Source organism: Peromyscus eremicus, chromosome 13, assembly GCF_949786415.1.
Source record: "Peromyscus eremicus chromosome 13, PerEre_H2_v1, whole genome shotgun sequence".
Lineage (NCBI taxonomy): Eukaryota > Metazoa > Chordata > Mammalia > Rodentia > Cricetidae > Peromyscus > Peromyscus eremicus.
This window is the reverse complement of record NC_081429.1, coordinates 6,178,926-6,198,747: the sequence shown is the minus strand read 5'-3', so window position 1 is coordinate 6,198,747 and position 19,822 is coordinate 6,178,926. Positions and strand designations below refer to the sequence as shown.

The 19,822-nt window shown below is 48.4% G+C and overlaps 1 protein-coding gene across 1 annotated transcript in view; it reads right to left on the bottom strand.

Annotated features, from left to right (window-relative positions):
- Nucleotides 1-5,005: 5,005 nt before the first annotated feature.
- Nucleotides 5,006-19,822, bottom strand: part of Agap1 (ArfGAP with GTPase domain, ankyrin repeat and PH domain 1) — a 437,938-nt gene continuing 423,121 nt past the window's right edge. Inside the window, exon 17 of the mRNA XM_059278336.1 lies at nt 5,006-5,423. Coding sequence (XP_059134319.1) covers nt 5,324-5,423 — 100 coding nt within the window. The 3' untranslated portion in view covers nt 5,006-5,323. The remainder of the gene's footprint in view (nt 5,424-19,822) is intronic.

Sequence of the window (19,822 nt, the reverse complement as noted above, 5' to 3'; positions counted from 1 at the left end):
CTTCCCAAACAGTTCCACCAACTGGGGACCAAGTCTTCAAACATGAGCCTATGGGGCCATTCTCATTCAGACCATCACAGTTGTTGTGAGTGAAGCTGTCATGGAGTCTTATGCATTGTGTCAAGAAAATTTTTTATTTTATTAGCCAAAATGTCCAAGAGTACTAAGTAAGTATAAGCCATATAGGAAATATGCATATATCCATCAAACTGTTCTCCAGACTAGAAGTGATGAGCACGATATGATTTTTAAAGTACTATTTGATAAAAACCAAACACTAAGATGATACAAAAGTATGTTTTAGAGGAAGTGACATCCCTGTACCAGTGTGCTGTAGACTCAATCCAAGGTGGCCTCCACATCCCTACAAAAGGTGGGACTCTCACAGCCACAGCTATGCCAAAGTGTGCTAGGAACAAAAACAAACAAACAAAAACACCCCACAAACAAACAAACAAACAAACAAAGAACCCAAAACAAAAAATGCTACCCAAGGAGAAGATGGCACATAGGTGTTAAGTGATACACTTGTAAACATGTTTAAAGGATTTCTAAGTGTGCTTAGGGGGATCAAATTTATAAGGTTGCCAGTAACAATTGTGAGACACCCACGTCTGCTGGCTTTCAGCAGAGAAAGGCTCTAAGAAAGGCAGATCTGAGCGATAGGAAGCATCCGAGTCAGGGCAGGGCCTTTCTCAGCACTGCCAAGGTCCCAGCCCCTGGACGGCTCTCTCGACGGCCTGTTTTTCCAGGCCTCTCCCCATCTCTTTGTAGTCTCTTTGGGGCACATTTGGAAATTATTGAAAAAGATAAAATGACCCTAATCTGTTACCAATTAGAAGAAACTCGAATATTATTTTCTAATTTGTGACTCTTGAGCATACATCTCAAAACCCCAAGAGAAGTCATTGGAATAATCACAGCCGCTCCTGAATATTCCTATTATGCTCTTGAACTGGGAGGGTGACTCTGAGTCATGTGCCTGGGGGCTGAAGGTGTCTGTAAGACATCAAAGCCCTGGCTGTGAGTCACATTGCTATCCTGGCCATGTGCTGGGCCCTGCGCAGCAGGCACCCTGCTCTGGGCAGGAGCTCAGGGAGAGAAGCTGTGATCGCTGGTAAAGACATGCTCCCCCCTGCGATGCCACCCACCCCAAACTTCCCCATCCTGGGGACTCATTTGTAGCTAGAAAACCTGTCTATGGATGAGCCTGATTTATGAGAGGAGAATATGGTTTTTTCCCTCCTTCCAAACCTAGTTATCCTGCGACTTGAGTGACTACCCCCCGAAAATTGATAATTTCTTGGTGCTTAACAGTAGCAGGTCCACCAATGAGGAGTGTGGCACACTAATAAATTTATAGGGCGTTATAGCCAATTAGAGCGCACCAGCCATTCGACGCCAATCAACTTACCATTCCGCAAACGCACTCTTTATGGGCCACTCTTGCGGTTCCATCCCTCATTTATATGTTTGAAAAGCAGCATATTAATGCTGACGGTACAGGAATCTGGAATTTGCAGCAGGCCTTCTGGGGGAAACAACCTCCCTTTTCCTCAGGGCAAACTTCTCTTTGTTCTTTGGTGGGAGGTGTGGACTTTGAAATGGGTCAGGCATTTGTATGGAATAAGATTCACTGAAGACTTTGGGTATTACCCATGAGTGCAGGCCATATAGGCAACTTCCTGCTGATACCTGGGAGGTATATTTGTTTTTTAAATCTCCACTGCATATTCGCTGGGCAGAGACACAGAGTGCAACTGGAAACAGACAGGCTGGGGAAGTCACTGGGAATGAGGAGGAAACAGAAGTGTGCAAGTCCAGTTTTTCTGCAGAAAGCAATGACTGGGATGTTTTGTGTGTGTGTGTGTGTGTGTGTGTGTGTGTTTCTTTTGTGTGGAAGCTGTCCACATGGATTTGGGTCCAATGGCTTGGGTGCCGCCAGCGCCGTGAGCGGTCTGGCTTGACCTTTCCCTCTGGACACTGCGGATGTCCCTCTTCTCTTTCCTGAGTTGTGACATGGGTACCCCTTCTCCCTGGCTGTTTTCAGGGAGGGCCTTCCTCCTCCGTTTTTTGCAGCAACGAGCTCTCTGGCTCCTTCCTGTCTGTTTTCCAGTGCTTACCCTTGTTGTCCACCTTGTCTAAAGGAACACCGGCTGGGCGCTCTCAGCGTGTGGATGTCATGTGGCATCCACGTGGCTTGTGTGAGGCTCTGGGACAGGTGGGTGGGGACAGGCAGAGAGGTATGTATCATAACAAGAGTGACATTGGTGAAAAGAAGTACTGTGATGCATGGGAGCAAAACCATCAGGAGAAGCCATGTCCTCTAGTTTCTAATAGGCAGACAGCCTGGAATTCATTCACAAAGTAAGACCCGGGTCAGGAATGAATACTGCTTCCTTCAGCTTGAGGAACATAAAAGACACCAGCAAAAATGAGGACATCAACACACTGAGCCCAGGTCACCAACACAAACCGGTGCTTGCAGAGGCCACCTCTGTGAGCACCCATCCTTTACCAACCAAGAGTGGCTCACACCACCTAACACCACACACACTCTCCAAAGTGTTTCCTGATTCACACAGTAGCTGCAGAGTGGTAACCAAGACTCAAACTCCAAGTTTCCTTATTTCCTATCAGAGCTGGGGTCCCAATACTCTTCCTTGGGGTACAGATGGAGCCCTTACCTTTGCCAATTTCCAAATAAAAAAATACTGATGACTTCTCTTAGCAAGGGTCGGGGGTTACTCTCTGACTAGACCATGACATCGAGGAGCGAGGCCAGGTGCCTGGGGTCTGGCCGGTTACTTCAAAGTGAAATGCACACCAGCCTTTCTGGAAATGAATATTATCAAGACTGAGGGTCTTTGTTGCTCCAAAGTGAGGTCCTGCCCAGAGTGTATGTTAATATACTGGAGAGATGACCCTTCCCCCCGAGGGTCAGGGATTCTGAGCTGGCCTTACTGGGCTTCCACACCAGAGCTGTGCTGGAGGCTGATGTTAATCCAGGCAGCCACGCCTTCGCCGTCTTCACACACTTCCAAGGTGATACAGACAGAGAATACGGGACCCCCTTCTTACCCCCAAGATCTCTGGACTGTCATTTCCCACCCTAGAGCCTCATGGTGGGAGTTAGTGAATCATGTTTTTTTTTTTTTTTTTTTTTGGTTTTTCGAGACAGGGTTTCTCTGTGTAGCTTTGCGCCTTTCCTGGAACTCACTTGGTAGCCCAGGCTGGCCTCGAACTCACAGAGATCCACCTGGCTCTGCCTCCCGAGTGCTGGGATTAAAGGCGTGCGCCACCACCGCCCGGCTGTGAATCATGTTTTAAAGACATCAACTTCTTCCTTGATAGACAGAGCGAGTAGCTGTGCCATCTGGCAGATGCCATAGTACCGCATATAAATACAGAAAGCTAGTGGAGGACAGGGTGACCAGGTCAGGACATCCATAGGATTCTGCTCCAAATACCACAGGTGGGAAGATTCTACCACCTCCTTCCTATGCTGCACCCATCAGTTAACAGGGACCGTGGGTCAGGGACAGGCATGTCATGGTAGGGTCACGACAAATGGATGGCCATAATATGCGAGGTAAATGGCCCTGAAAGAGCAACAGCTCCTTTACAGGAAGGGGCAGGGGGACTCTTTCAAGAATGAGCACAGAGCACACAGAACACTGTCCCCACCCCTACCCCCACCCGGGGCCTCAGCTTCCTCTCATTCCCACTTCACCCCCTAAACAGCACTGGAATGCCCTGTCCCCTGATGGGCTCCATAATGAGAAGTACTGTCAATCACAGCTCCATTAGCCTGGACAGACTTTCAGTTCCTGAAACAATTTATTGGATTCCCAGAAGCAAATGGGCCTTCTTCCTTTTCAGCTCTGTTTTTAGGGAGCTATTCAGAGGGAGTGTGTGTCCCTTCTGTCCCTGCTGGGCCGCCTTTGTTCCCTCCATCTACTCATGAAAACAGTTTCCTGAGTCTACCTACCTCCTCTGTCCTGGGTTTCCCCAGTGTTTGCCAAATCTTCTCTCCACTGTTCAGCTGCCACACAAACCCACCAGCTGTTTCCAGCTACTGAACCAGGGAGGCAGCGGTGAATTCTATTTGCAGATTTTTTTTTTTTGGAGGGAACCAGAGCAGGGGTGGGGGAAGGGAAGAGGCACACACATGTGGAATTAAACCGAAGTAAAGGAGGAAGGAGATAATGAATGAACGGTAGAGGCTGCCCATCTTGTCCGTAATTCCCAGGTCCCTACCCTACTCTTCCCCACCAGAATTTAACAAACTCTATAAAGAATGGGGAAAGATGCAGCTGCCAAACTTTTATCCCACAACTAGCATGTCATTTACCTAACTTTGAGGCAGGATACAGCAGCCCAGGCTGGCCTCAAACTCTTGACCGCAGCCTCCAGGATGCTGGGATTACATGCATGTACCATGATGCCTGTCGAGTCAATTCAAACGCTTGATATTCACAACGTTCTATGTTGGTGATGGTTAAAGTTACATTCTGAGAAAATTTTCAAGCAATTAAAAAAATCAACCCAGTAACCAACACTTAAGATCTCCATACCTTTCTGGCTTCTGAACAGAAGAGGACAGAGAATCACATCTGATAACATTTCTCTTCCCTGCTCCTCTGGAAGAACGGCACACTGTGCCTCTGCACCTGAGCAGGAAGGCGCTGCCTTCTAGGCATCAATCATTTTAACTTTTAGCCTGGGAAAACAGGCCGCAGAAGTGGAGGGCTATGCCTTGCCTTCCGAGGCTCTCAAGTCAATAGTAAATTGGGGGGCACCATTGTGCCACGGAGATCCAATCAGGATAAAATTATGCAGTCATGTACGAAATAATATCTATTAGGCTAATTTAATCACCGAATACTTTACAGATGAATTAGAATTTAGAATCCAATTATTTCCAACATTCGGACTGTCAGAGCCTGTTTCTAGGCAGGAGGAAGAAAAAGGAAAAAAAAAAAAAGAGAGAGAGAGGAGGAGGATTAGGGCAGTTTTTAAAAATGCAGTCAGCAAGGCTGGGTGGGACCCAAGGGAGGAATGATGGATCTGATCAGGGGTTCTCCATCACACCACCCTGCCCCACCCTACTGGGCCCAGGACACACAGATTCGGTTAGCCTTGATGGACAGCCATTGTCCTGGCCGGGAACCACACAATCTGCAAAGGAGCCCTCCTCCTCAGGGCTGGCACATCACAAAGGCAGCTGGCCGGGCCATATCCTGAGGTAGCCAATGATGCAGACCCGCTCCTGGGCCTGAGAGTCTGCAGTGGGCCCCAGGGGCCACCCCAGGAGCCAGGGTCACCTCCTGGTGATCCCGCCTACCTGCTCCCAGCCCCTGTCTTCTTTAGGGCTGCACTGCCTTTCATGGACAGGAAGGTTGTCTGGAGACTGGGACAAGCTGAGGAAACAGAAGAGGCCAGGAGTCTGTGGACCTCTGGGATGGGAACTTGTTAAGCCACATGAGAGGCGGTTTGCTACCTTTTCCGCAGGGGGAAACTGAGGCCTGGGAAGAGTGGTTAACACCAGGTGCCAGGCTCATCTTTAAAAAATGAAAACTGACTTGGCATTCTTTATTCACTTTCTGTGCACGAATGTATGTGTGTGCATGTATGTGCCCATCACAGGCATGTGGGGGACAGAAGAAAACAGGCAGGAGGCATTTCTCTCCTACCTCTGAGTTCTTGGGCTTGAACTCAGGTCTTTCAGGCTTGGCAACACGCACCTTAAACTTCTGAGCCATCTTGCCTGCCCAGCTGGGTGCTCATCACTGCAAGAACAAAACTAACCTTGGAGACTGTCCCTCTTCCAAACAGAGAACATTCTGATGGTCCAGTTAGTGCTGAGACTGGGTTATTACTTCAGAAAGATCAAGGTGGTAGCTTTTTGCTTTCCTATTTTTATAGGTTAGTTCAGGCAGCAACGGACATAATTTTTTTTTTTAAATGCTCTATTTTCTTTGGGGAGTAGAAGCATGCAGAGGCCCTCTGCATCCTGGCTCTTTTGCAATTCTTAGGAATCTCCCACATTTCCAACAGAGTGGGAATGTTAGGGAAAACCCACCACTTAGTAATGCCTTCCAGAATGATCCTTACAATGAAATGAACAAATGTACTATATATGCATTTACACTTTAACACGTCAGCAGGTTATGGGGCTGTTGTCAAGACCGAGTACATTTGCTGTTTAAGGTGGCCATGGAGACCCTTGTTCAGGAAGGCACAGACGCAGTTAACCTCCTTGCCAAAGCCACTGTCCAAGGGCCTCCCCCGCCCACTGGCAGGGGGAGGGTTCTGGATATCTGTAGGCCTCAGGGGGTTTATGATGGGGGCTTCCTGCCTGGCTGAACAGAAAGCCTGACCCCATAGACTTTGTGGGTCCTCCTGCTCATTTTCTTCCTCTTGGCACAAAAGGTATCCTTATTATCCCTTTAATTACTGAGCTGGGTACTCTGCTGGGCTCGGCCCCCTGTCCTCAAGGACTTTTGTGTGTGCTCCTGGGTGGGTGCACGTGTGTCCACATCTGCCTCTTTTATTCATTTGATTGAGGGCAAGGCTCTGGGTGGGATCTCTGAGGAGGCAGTTCTTGTTTTAGGACGGTTTATTGCACCTTTTAATAACACCCGTCCAGGGGCTGGAGAGTTGGCCCAGCCCGTAAGAGCACTGGCTGTTCTTGCAGAGGACCTGGGTTCATTTCCCAGCACCTATGTGGAGGCTTACAACCACCCACAATTCCAGTTCCAGGGGATACAATGCCTTCTTCTGTCCTTTGTGGACACCAGGCATGAATGTGGTGCACACGCATGCACACAGGTAAAAAACTCACACACATAACCATATAGAAATAAACAAAAGAAAACAAAGAAACACTTGTCTCTCAGCTTATCCTCTCCTAAGTAAAAATCAAACTTCGTGTTCAGTTTCTTTAAAGTCTTAACTTTTTTTTTTATGTAATTACTAAGAAAGAAAAGAAGAGAACCTAGGATGTGGCTCAATGTAGAGTGCTTTCCTAGCATGCACAGGGTCCTGAGTTCGAACCCCAGCATGGCAGCTACAAACCTACCGACCAACAAAACAAAAACACAAAAGAAAAACCTCATTACTGTAACGATAGAAACTTGGCTGGATATGTCGGCACACACCTTTAAACCCAGCACTCAGGAGGCAGAAGCAGGTAGATCTGTACGTGTTGGAGGCCTGTCTGGTCTACGAAGAGGAGTTCCATGCTAGCCAGGGATACACAGTGAAATTCTTTGAATAGAAATAAACTATACTTAAGAATAGTTATAAAGGGACGGTGAGATGGCTCATTGGGTAAAGGCGTTTGTCACCTAGTCTGATTATCTAAATTTAACTCCTGAGACCTTTGAGGAGGAAGGGAGGAACTGACCTCTGCACACGGCATCGCATACCTACACCTCCACACCAAATAAATGCAATAAAAAAATTAAAAAGAATATTCATATAACATCTGTCCCAATTTGGGGTGCGGATCCCCCCCGAATCTAGGGGTGCACTGCACTCTGTGGACTTCTGATGAAGGCCCTTTAGCCATTGGTAATTAAGTAGAGGCAATGATTGCTTGAGAAGAAAAGGCCTTTTTATTTAAAGCCTGTGTATGAAGGGGAACCACATGCAGCGTTTCTATATCATTTTGATAGACAAAAACCAAACCAAAAACCAAAGCAAATCAAACAACAAAAACCCCACTTCCTTATAGAAAAGGAAAAAAAAAATCCTTTCTCCTTCCTTTGGAGAAGTTACATGGACAACCTTTGATGAGACCTTGAGGAAGACGGCACCTCAGTATTAGACACTGACCCAGGAACTGGCCACACTGCACCCGTGTGTGACAGGTTCACCTGGAAATTCCAAGACCAAAGCCGAGGTGGGCCACACGGCTCTCTCTTCAGCAAGCTCGCCCAACCCATTTCAGTGGACACTGGGGCCTCTTGAACTAGGTGAGTTTCACAAACCAGGCGCCTCTGCAGCTAGGTTGTTTGCTCCTCAGTAGCCTTTAGGGCCACACCTTCCTCTCCAGAGTGACAGAGGAGTAGCCCTGTCTCCCTGTGACCCAGTGGGCAGCAGACGCTTGGCAGGACCTGGTCGTCAGCTCCCACCACATGCCTAATTAATGACCCTGCTGGTCGCAGCTGGAAGAGCCGAGCTGGGGGTGATTAATTAAATTAGCTGGCAGAGGAAATTACAGTGGAAAAGCCAAAGTTTGATTGCTCCATAATTAACCGCAGCGCAAATAATATCTGCATCTATAACTTCCAGCGATGAGATCAGAAGCCAGTTGAATCTGGCGCTGATTGAAGCTGTAAATATCCTGCGGTGAGAAATGATAGGTTTGTTCTAGAGGGAAAAACTCACAGAAATGGACTGCTAGCAAATGGGATCGGGGAGGAAAGGGCAGCGGAGGAAGCCGCGGGGAGGAAGGCTCACCTTTCATACTGCCTTTGGCCAACATTAAAACAAGTCTTTTCATATTTCCTTTGGATTGGTGGCGAGACGTGCCAGCCTACGTGCCCTAGCTTCACGCTTCCGATCTGACTTCCCATGTGCAGGACCGACGCTGGGGTTCTATCCCCACCTTCATTCTAGGGATTAAAACCCAATTCTAAAATAATTTCATAGGCTAATAGAAGGGAATACTTTCATCTCCCCAAGAAGAAGAGAGTGCTCTATTTGGGCCACCAAATGTGTGCACTGTGGCTGCTCTTCTGGGTAATGGCATTTCGTCTTTGCAGCAATTCCGTGTCCAAAATATGGTTTCATTAGCAATAGGAGTCTACTTAAAAGAAAAAAAAAGTGTTTTATACAGATAATTGCCTTAGGAGAAAAAAAAAAAAAAGACCTGCAGAACTTTCAGCAGACGAGAGCATTACTTTTTTGACCGCCCATGCATTTGTACCAGTGAGTCACTTCGAGGCTGAAGTAACCGTACCAAGGAGGCTCTCAAAGTGATGATGGGTGGCTCTGGGTCAGAAGGTCTGGCTTCTGCCTGCTCAAGAACAACTGTCCCAATCTTGATGTGCAAGAAGCACTCAGTCCAGTGGAGGAAAATACCACGGTCACTAAAATGGGATGCTGTTCCCATGATTCAAACACAGCTCCAGACATACATGTCTGGGTGTCTCACCATGGAGCTTCACAACCAGCAGGGTAGCAGGAGGGCAATCTCTCTGACCTTCATGAAAGCCGAGGCTCTGGGTATGAATGGCATGACAGGAAATGGCCTAGTATCCTCAAGCCAACCCAGATGTGCCTCTTGCTACCACACAGTGTTGCTTACAACAAAGGGCTGCTCCTGCTGCACCCTCCTCTGAGATGACCCATAAGAATCATGAATCTGGATGCAAAGAAACGAGTGGACAGAGGCCCGACTGGTGTGGGGGGGGGGATTGACGACAGGGCCTAGGCCCATAGAAAGCTGATGGCATGGGCCAGCATCTAGAGGAGACAGAACAATGTGGTAGACACAACCCTGGCTCCCAAAGAAGTCTACATCCTAATTTTCAGAACTTGTGAGTATGTGAAGGGATGCAGACGTACTGGAGATGTGATGAGGTCAAGGTCCTGAGGAAGAGTTACCTTAGACTATTTAGGTGGTCCACATAATCACAAGGGTTCATGTGATAGGGAGGCAAGAGGATCAAAATGATGAGGCCAAGGTCCAAAGTAAATGGGCACCTCTAGAAGCAGGGGAGGTGGGGCTGGTGTGGTTCCCGGAGGAGCTCCATTGAACAGGCAGGCTGACTCTGAACTTCTAATCTCCAGGACTGTTGGAGAATAAACCTATGTGCCTTCTAAACACAAATGTGTGGCCATTCCCTCTGTGGGCAAGAGGAGTCACACATCTACTCTGTGACAACGGAAGGCTTTTTTAGGGAAATGCTGGGGTGGGCAGAATATCTGGGGCGTAGCAAGGGTTGACCTTGGTGGCAGCCACTGGCCTCAACACCTGGTGGCATCCGCCCTCTCGCTCTGTGTGAAATCACTCCTCTTGGCATGGAAATCACACAGTGTTCCACACTTGCCGGGCCACAAGCCCAAGCTAGCATTGTGGAGGGCTGTGGAGACAGCGACTGCTTTTGTGAGACACCGCCTGATCCTTGTCCTTATTCTCAGTGAGGGGCTGCTCTCCAGGGGCTCTCCCATGTCTCTGTGTCTTTCCAGCACGGCCATGAGTGCCTGTGTTCTCAACAGCTTTTCCACGCGTGGGCGCGGTGGGACAGCCTTGCAGTCCACGGCTTTCTCCGTGGCTCGGGCAGCTGTGAGTGTTGTAAAGGCTCATGCTGAGGAGCTGGCTCAGCTGCTGAAGTACTGGCTCTGCAAGTGTGAGGCCCCGAGTTCAAGCCCCAGAACTCATGTCAAAGAAACTGGAGAGTGACGGCCTGTGTCTGTAATCCCAGTGGCGGAGAAGCAGAGAAAAGAAGCTGTCTGGGACTCCCTGGTCTGTCAGCCTAGCCTCTGTGCTGAGTTCTAGGCTGGTGTGAAATCCTGTCAAAAAATGTGGTCAGCCCCGAGGAATGCTGCCTGAGTCTGTCCATTGTCTGGCACGTGTGCCTGGACACTCATGCACACCTTTACACACACATAATAAAAACTTTGGCCCCTGGGCCAGGCTCCTCTTCTACCACAGAACCGATGATATGCAGTGCCCATTGGCCTCAGGACTCATCTCAATGAGAGAGACAAGGGCTGATATGCTGGCCACTACTTCTGCCTGACATACTTGCCTGCATTACCTGGCAGGGAGGGTCGTGTGTCAACCAGGCAACACTGACAACTGGGTACAACTTCAGACCCTTCACACTTTCCTCCGCCCTTCCCATCTCACCTGGAGTATCAGTCTCTAGCAACAGTGAAATGGACACGACTGAGCTGGGCTAGGGCTCCATCCCGTCTCTGTACAGCTGTCCCATGTCTAGGGTCCTGGGTGACTGTCTCGGCTTCCTCTGCTCACTCCAGCCTGCCTCCTCCTCCCTCGCCACACTGCAGTGTGTGCCCGGGGCCATCCGGTAAGCGCTTCTCCCTGTGGGGGCCTCTTTCTCTCTCGGCGCTGGCCTCCTGAGTGCAAATCACACACAGGACTGGGCGAGGCTGGCAAAAGGGATTCTGTTCCCCTTTGTGTAGATGGGGCCTAGGAAGGGGCAGGAATCAGGCTACCATTCCTAGCTCCTACCCTCAGCTGAGAACGGGACTGTGGTTTCACTGCACAGGTCTTTCTTCTGGAATGAAGGGCAGAGCTGGAAGTGAGAGAGGTTAAAACGGCAGTGGGCGTGGTCATGTATGTACCAAGAGGGACGGAAGACTGAAGGGTCAGTCTAGGACCAGCTTAAGGATCCCAAGGGGAAAGGAGTTATCAGGTCCAAGTCATAGAAGCCAGGTAGGGGTCAAGCTATGAGTAACAGCCCTGTGGTGGGAAGGGATCTATCTACCTGCTCAGGAGAGATAGAGAGATAGAGATAGACACACACACACACACACACACACACACACACACACACACACACACACACAGAGGTAGGGGTCTGTCACATCTGTCTAGGAAGAAAACTCTTGGAGACGCAGAGCTCACTAGGATCTGCTAGAATGGGATCCTCCGGATGGTTCAAAGCACAGCAGGCATGATGGTGTATCTCACAAGTCCATGTGGCGGAGCCTAGGGTCCAGTGATGCTGGGGGCGTTAGGTAGATGTGAGGCACGCCATCTGGGCTGTAGAGTTCAAGTACAGGCCATGGCTTTAATAACAACGGGGTATGGGTGGGCTCATCAAGTCAGTTGAGGGTTCTAAGGAAATACTGAAGTCCTGGACCAGCCTACTGCATTAACTCCCTCCTGTGGTCGGCCCTACAAAGAGATAAGCCAGTTCTTTCTTTACACACCCTTTCTCCTCTTCTTGGCTGTCCTCTGGAGCAGGGGTGGGGCGGGGGGTGGGGCAGGGGGAATGGCACGAGACCCAGTAGGTCTACCTTGAGCAGCACTGGGTCAAAGTGTTAGAATCTGTGTGATCTGGGATGGGCTCCAGGGACCTGGGGCAGCAGTGAGGAAGGACAGATGGGAGAGGGGGGATTGAGCCATGCTGAGCAAAGATTCCCGGCAGCCTATGCCCTCTGACTAGCTGGCCTCTTCTTAGGAACCCATCATCACAAAAGACTTAGCAGGCCCACAAGGGGTACACACAGGCATGCCCATCCCAGCACAGTCAGAATCTCAACCTCATCAATTCAAAGTGCTCAATGCGGAGGTGAGTGATTAGACACCCCCCTGCACACATGTTATGAAGCCACTGAAAAGAACAGAAGGAAAAACGTCAGAACCCACAGCCTCGTACACACTTGGTGAGTGCTCCAGCTGTGGCTCTCAATGAAGAGCTTCAGAAGACATCTGCAGTGAAGAGACAGATCGTCTCAGTACCTTGAGAAACAAATATCTCAAAAAAAAAGTATTATTTTGTTTTGCCTGTAAGTAGATCTATGCACCACACATGTGCCTGGTGCCCGAGGAGGTCACAAGACGGTGTCAGATGCCCCAAAACTGGAATGACAAGTAGCTGTGAGCCCCCATTTGATTATTGGGAACTGAACCTGGATCCTTTGGAAGAGCAATAAGCACTCTTAACTGCTGAGTCAATTCTCCAGCCCTCTCAAACATTTTATTAATTAAAAATTTTCAGGGACAGTTATTAACACTGAGTCTCTTTATGTAGTCTAAGTGGTCCAGAGCTCAATAGGTAGCCTTAGGATGGCCTTGAACTTGAGATCCTCATGGCCAGCTTCTCTACTGCAGTCGTGTGTACCCCCAGGCTCAACTCTCACTGTTTTAAAAATCAGTGTTCAAGAGAAATCTGCATAGGAACACGATATAAGATAGCAAACACTGAGTATTCTGTGGCATGTGTGTGTGTGTGATCAGTCCTGGATATCTCCCCCGCCCCCCATGCATGCATGCACGCACGCACGCACGCACGCACGCACGCGCTCTCATAGGTCACAAGTAGCCCTTAGGAAGAGTCCTCTCTACTGCTAAGTCTGTTTGGGAAATGCTGTCGAGGCTGGTGATTCAATAATGGGGTCATCCCTTACCACCCTGACTTTGCACATGCCAGAAAGAACCCTCTTTCCCTTGTTCCCCTCTCAGTTTCTAGAAACATCTATTACCACTGGCTGGGACTAAAACTCACAGGGACGTATTCTGGTTTTGTATACTCTGGCTTGGGCTGGGAATCCTGGTTCATGTGCTGACATGGTCAAGATGGCTTCAGGAGTTGGGGATCTGCCTTCCGAGTTCACCTCCAGACTCTAGCTCTCTGAGAAGTCCACACTCCACGAAGGGGCCTACAGGCAAGGACGGCCAGGGCAAGGAGCCGAGTGTCTGTAGGCTCGGGCCTGGGCTCACAGGCTCCTGGCCCCTCTAGAGCATACTTCTCTTGAGATCCAAGCCACTTTCTTTTTCTTTTTTTTTTTTGGTTTTTCGAGACAGGGTTTCTCCGTGTAGTTTTGATGCCTGTCCTGGATCTCGTTCTGTAGACCAGACTGGTCTCGAACTCACAGAGATCCCAAGCCACTTTTTTAAACACAGGTTCCAGACCTAGAATCAATGGTGATAGGCCTGATGGCACAGTGTGTGTGCGCGTGTGCGTGTGCGTGTGCGTGTGTGTGTGCGCGTGTGACCTAATTATTATGGAAGGCTTGTGGAGCCTGTGGAGACAAGACGGTGAATCCAGCAGGTGAAGGGAAGTTTCTTCCTACGGGAGGATGGCACAGAAGGCATGCCTTGCAGTCCACCAAAGACTTGACACATATCCTCGGCTATTTCCAGATTGAAGAGGCCTGTATTTACCCAGGAGGCCTTGAAACACTAGGAAACCAGGGCTGGGGCCAGATGGCCTGTCCTCTGTGGCTGGGATCCAGCTCACAGTTACGGCCACAAGGGGAAGGGAGTGGGCCCTTTTGTGCTCTCCCTTTGTGCTGCTGTTTTGTTCTGCCCTTTCCTAGTAAACTGGGGACACCCCCCCATCAGTGGGGGTGGGCAGTGCTGAGTGCTGAGTCTTTTTCTTCCCTAACAGCTTTATTGAGGTATAATTTACATGCCATAAAATTCACCTGTTTTAGATATACAATACAGCGATTTTTATTAAGGCTACAGCACTGTGCAAGCACCTTCCGAATATGGTCCTAGCCCGTTCCCATCATTCCAGAGGATTCCTTGTGCCAGGCTGGGACTACTGACCCCACACTAGCCAGCTCCTCTGTGTTGTCCGTACAGATCTGCCTCCTCTGGCTGTTCCACATGGGGGAAATCACACAGCACGAGAGCCTTCTGTATCCCAGCTTCATCAGAAAGCTTGGCCTTAATATTCAGTGCATATACGTGAATAAGCAGAATAGGAATTGGAAATAAAAACACACCTCCAAGTGCTTTGCCAAGAAGGAGCTTCTGGTGCCTGTTAAGTTACTTCTGTGAATGATTTATAGGAACTCTACACTTCTATTTAGGTTTGGAATGGACCAGAAACACCTACTATGTTAGGTGCTAGGTTTTATGTGGTCCACTATTTAGTAAGAACAAATAAACATTTTTTTTTTTTTTTCTGATCGAATAAACCTGAAATTGCCGAACTTAAACTTAGGAGAGTTAAGGGCCTGTGCTAGGCTGGATAGAAAGAGCATTAACTTGGAGGTGTGGCAGCACACTCCCACCTCTGCTTCTGTCAGGCGGCTGAGGCGGTCCTCCCATTCTAGAGATGCTGACGGACAGAACGCAGGAAGTGGCCCCCTTTACTACCTTTTACCCACATTCAGCCTAACTCATACCAAAGAAGCGTCTACACCTTCCAGAACTGACTATGCGGGTGCATGGCGGTGTAAGTGAGGAGGAAAGCCCAGGGTGCTACAGGCTTCCCACACTTCAAGGGGCTCCTGCTTTTCTTGAATGACCCAAGTGGCTGAGAACTAAAAAAAAAAAAAAAAAAGTCACTTGGGCTATCTGTGAAGTTGCGCCCTCCAGTGGCTGGGATGTGCAACGTGGGCCTGGAACAGTTATTAGGAGAACTCGGTAATGAAAGAAACCACCGGGCTTTTTTGAGGGGGCTGCTAATTGTAAAGGGCCATCTGGAAGTCAGAAGTCCTGGGTTGTGTTCCCAGAAGCCATCTCCATCATCCTCTGCCTTTTCAGAAGCAGCTCTGACTTCTCTAGAAGTGAACATGCTTCCTGGAACACATGTGCTCTGGAATGGGGGGCCCTGGAGACCAAGCCAGGCCTGGGAAATTTATGTACACAGCTCTAGGGCTGCCTTCCAGAACTGTGTTTGGATAACGGGTTTGAGGACACCAGGCTGGCAGCTGCAGGGAGCTGTGGGCAGCAGGGTACAAAATGTTTCATTGGCCAAACAGGCCTGGACTTGGCCGCTGCATTGACACAAAAGGTCTCGGGACGGACTTTGACGCTGGTCATGTCCAAAGGTGGGGAACAAATATGACTTATCTGAAGAGCAGACAGCAGGTCTGGGGGACAAAAACCCAGGGCTTGGAGCAGTAGGACCCAAGGTATTGGAAAGGCAGTCAAGGCATAATCCATTTGCTGCAGTCTGGACAGGGACTGGGCCTTCAAGATTCAGGTGTCGTCACGGACTCCCACTTGAGAGGGGGCAGGACCTCAAAGAGGTCTGACTTACACGGGGTGTCACAGGGTCATGAGGCATGGCCCTTCTGAATGAACTCATGTCTTCTCTCCAGACTGGATCAGCTACTGCCAGACTGGGCTGTTACGTCGGGGGCCAGTACAAACCTCACCCGTCCTAATCGGGCACTCTAATCCCACAGCTGTATTGCAAGGTGGCTGAGCAGGTGGTACTGTCCTCACACAGTGCTCAGATCCGTGATGTCCAAATGCTGGTGTCTACCGGACACCCGAAGTGTGGCTAGTCCCACTTCAGGTATGTGCTGCGAACTAACAGACTGTTAACACAGACTCGATTCAAAAGAAGAATTTAAACAGCTCACCAATATTTTAAATTTATCTATTCATTGTTTATTGTGTACCATGGCATGTGTGTAGAGGTCAGAGGACAACTTACAGGAGTCAGCTCTCTCCTTTTACTATGCGCATCCTGGGGATTGAACTCGGGTCATCAGGCTTGGCAGCAAGCACCTTTACTTGCTGAGCCATCTTGTTAGCCCTCCTAATACTTTCCTATGGTGATCACAACGTTGCGGTTATCACATTAGCTAAAATGACTTTCAGCACGTTCTTTGACTTCCCATGACTACTAGAGAAGCAACCAGTGAGAAGGTAGAGGAGAAAATGCCAGGGCGTGGTAGAGAGCTGGCTAGCACCCAGGAGACCCTGGCATGTAGCATCAAAAGAGAACAAGGAAAAGACAAGACACGTCTGTACGAGGAAATGAAAGGACTACCGGTATCTGTTTCTAAGCAAGCTTAGATATCTCCTGGAGCTGGCCACCATTTGAAGGGCAATCACCGGGCCTAAGAGTGATTCTTCCAAGGGTGCCCAGCTCAACATCCACTTGTCCAGCAGAGGCCCCAGGGCCCACGTGCTTCCTACCACCATTGGTTTTTGTGAAAACTGTATCCTCAATTCAGTTCTTCCAGATGAAAAGCCGAAGTCAGACAGCGGCCGGCGTCCATGGGGCTCAACGTTACGTAAGTGAGGGTTTCTTTGGTGTGCAATTCTGGGTTTTAGCTCATTATAAACGAGGACAGGAACTCAAGGGAGGAACAGAGAGATGCTGGGCTGTCAGAACACAGCCCTCTATCCAGCCAAGAGCAGGTAGGGAACGCACACACCACTGCCTGCCTGGCTCCCTGCTTAGGGAATGGTGCTGCCCACAGTGGGCTGAGTCTTCCCATGTCAGTTAACAATCAAGAGAGTCCCCGCCACAGACATAACCACAGGCCTATTTACTACAGTTTCTCAGCTGAGACTTTGCCCAGGTCATTCTAAGTCCTGGCAAGTTGACAGTTAAAACCAACCATTACGTTCTTCCCACAGTTCACAAGCCCTCCCTGTGGTCTGTCTCTAACCACATCTTTTGGAGACTTCAGAACCTGCATGCACACATGCCTTCAGTGATTCTGGGATCTTTTTGAAAGAATGCTGGGGACAAGATCATTGGTGCCAAAGAAATGAGTCTGAGCTGCTTCTCAGCCTGCTGGGACTTGTGATTCCCCCTTGAGATTTCTAAATACTTACTTCCTGTCCCAGACAAAATAGCTTTCTTTGGCTTCACCTAAAACACCAGAACACATCGTTTCTGATTTTTCTCTTCACTGAAAGATTGGCATATTCCTGTCTTTTCTTTATTGAGATGCAACTCACACATGTCATTCTGTCATTCAGTTTGAGTATTTTGCAGTCATGTAACTATATAGAACATTGTTATCACCCCCTTTACCTATGAGCAGTTTTTCCTCACGCATCCCCTCTCTGCTCCCTTCCAGAACGCACATCTAGGCCACACTGAGCTTATCTGTTCAACACTTCTTGGCTGAACCAGGTTGCTACACACATTCATACACAGGTTTCTGTGTGAACATGTATTTTATTTTTCTTTTTAAATATTTAATTCTCTAAGTGTTTTGCCTGCATGTATGTCTGTGTACCATTTATGTGCCTAGAGCCCCAGGAGGCCAGAAGAGGGCATAGATCCTCTTGAACTGGACTTTTGACCACTGTGAGCCACCATGTGGGTGCTGGGTATTAAACCTGGGTCCTCTGCAAGAGCAGCAAGTACTCTTGGCTGCTGAGCCAACTCTCCAGCCCCTGGACTGGTCCTTTCATTCTTCTTGACTATATACCTGGAGGGGGAATGCTAGGTCAGACTGACTCCTGAGTCATTCACGGGGTTGTTGATACTGTCACCTGTGAAAAGGCCTTTAGAATCAGTCTGTGATAGTCTGGATGTGGCCCTACTCCATCTTATTCACAGAGACAGGTGAAGCAGGCCATCTGAAAGCTGCCCTTGACCCTATGACCTGCTGAGATCTCATCTATGGGAAGAGTACCTCTTACAAAGAGGGAACAGGTCTGAGGAGGCCAGCGCTCAAGTCCAAGTGTGATGACTCTTCCGGCCTCAGTGTTCTTAGCACAGGCTCCAGCCAGTGCACAGGCAAGTATGCCTTTGGGAGGCTACTCACCTGCTCACATTTGGTGAGACGCACAGGCATGTCACTCGTGTTGAAGATGTCCCCTGTTCCTCTAAGACTTTGATCTCACAGGCATCTTATACGAATAGTACCAATTAACAATTTACAGTACATTTACAAAAGGCTTTTGACTTTGTATACTGTGGCCATCTGTCTGTTACTGCATTTCCAGTTGCACTGAATGTAATGGGCTAAAATGTCATACTGTATATGCTAACGGATTATCATGTAGAAATAATGCAAGTGTTATACTCTAAAAATGTATGGCTGAGTAATTGCAAGTATTACAATATACTATGTGACTACTACATGGCACCTATGTATTATTATACATATAACTATATAACTGTGTACATATATATTACACTTAGATATGATTTACATTTTACAGAATGTGGCATATACAATATTTTACATTAAATTATTATGTATACTAGGCTTGATAAAGTTGTTCAGTGGGTACAGGAGCCTGCCATCAAGCCTGAAAACCTGAGTTTGATCCCTAAGACCCACATGGTGGAAGATAACTTCTGAAAGTTGTCCTCTGTCCTCCACATGTGTGCTGTGACATGTTCCCCCAATCTCTGCCAAATAAATAAGTGCAAAAAAAATTAAAGTAAAATATTGCATATGCTTCAATACTTATCTACTTTGGATTTCTGCTTTGTTTAAAGCTTGGATTTGTAAATGCAGTAATGCAGCAGGACGTTTTGTAGATGCACACAGCTCTTACTGTTCTGGGTAAGTGTTAGAGAAGGCTCTCTGGGTCAGAAGCCACATCACTGCAAAGGCCGTGGATTATGTTGCCAAGCTTCTTCCAGGAAGGTTCTCAGTTTAAACTCTTACAATCAGTGTTGGGAAAGGCCGAATGCGATGCGGGCACATTTCCATGAAGGCTTGGCCACACTAGGGATTACTGGTTTTTTTTTTTGGGGGGGGGGAATGAAAGCACACTTGTCCATTGGCTGTTTCACACTGGACTGCAGCTGCTGCTAATTATCTGATGTCAGTAAGGGTCTTTCTTGTTATAGGAACACATGACTTGCCCTCCTCCTGCCTGCTGAGATAGGTGCAGGACCCATTTCAAAGTGACCTTGAAAGTCCACAACAGCTGTCCCTGGGGAAATGGTGTAGAGTCCACCATGGGGGAGCAGTTATTGATCTGTTGTTTTCTTGACTCACACATGAAAACCACTCACCAAGGCTGGGTCTCACACTCCACGAACCCAACAGGCTGGCCGAGAGGCCATGTTTCTATCCAGAATGGGGAAACAGACCCTCTTTCATTATTTCAGGTACAAGCAACCCTTGGTTTCAGTCCATAGTTCAGGGTATATACGATTTCACATTATTCATTGACAAAGTTATTAAATTCTCCCTCCCAAAGAGATTGACTATTAGTTGTTACTGTGGAGAATGATGGAGTGTGCTGATCATTTGACGTAGGAAATAGCAGTAAATGAGACACAGCCACACGACATCTTTTTTTCTTATTTTAGTTGCTCTTTGTTTACTGTGCATGGGTGCTCTGTCTGCATACATGCTTGTGCGGCATATGCATGCAGTGCCTGGGGGCCGGAAGGGGGAGTTGGACCCTCTGTGACAGGAGTTAACGGTGGGCCTA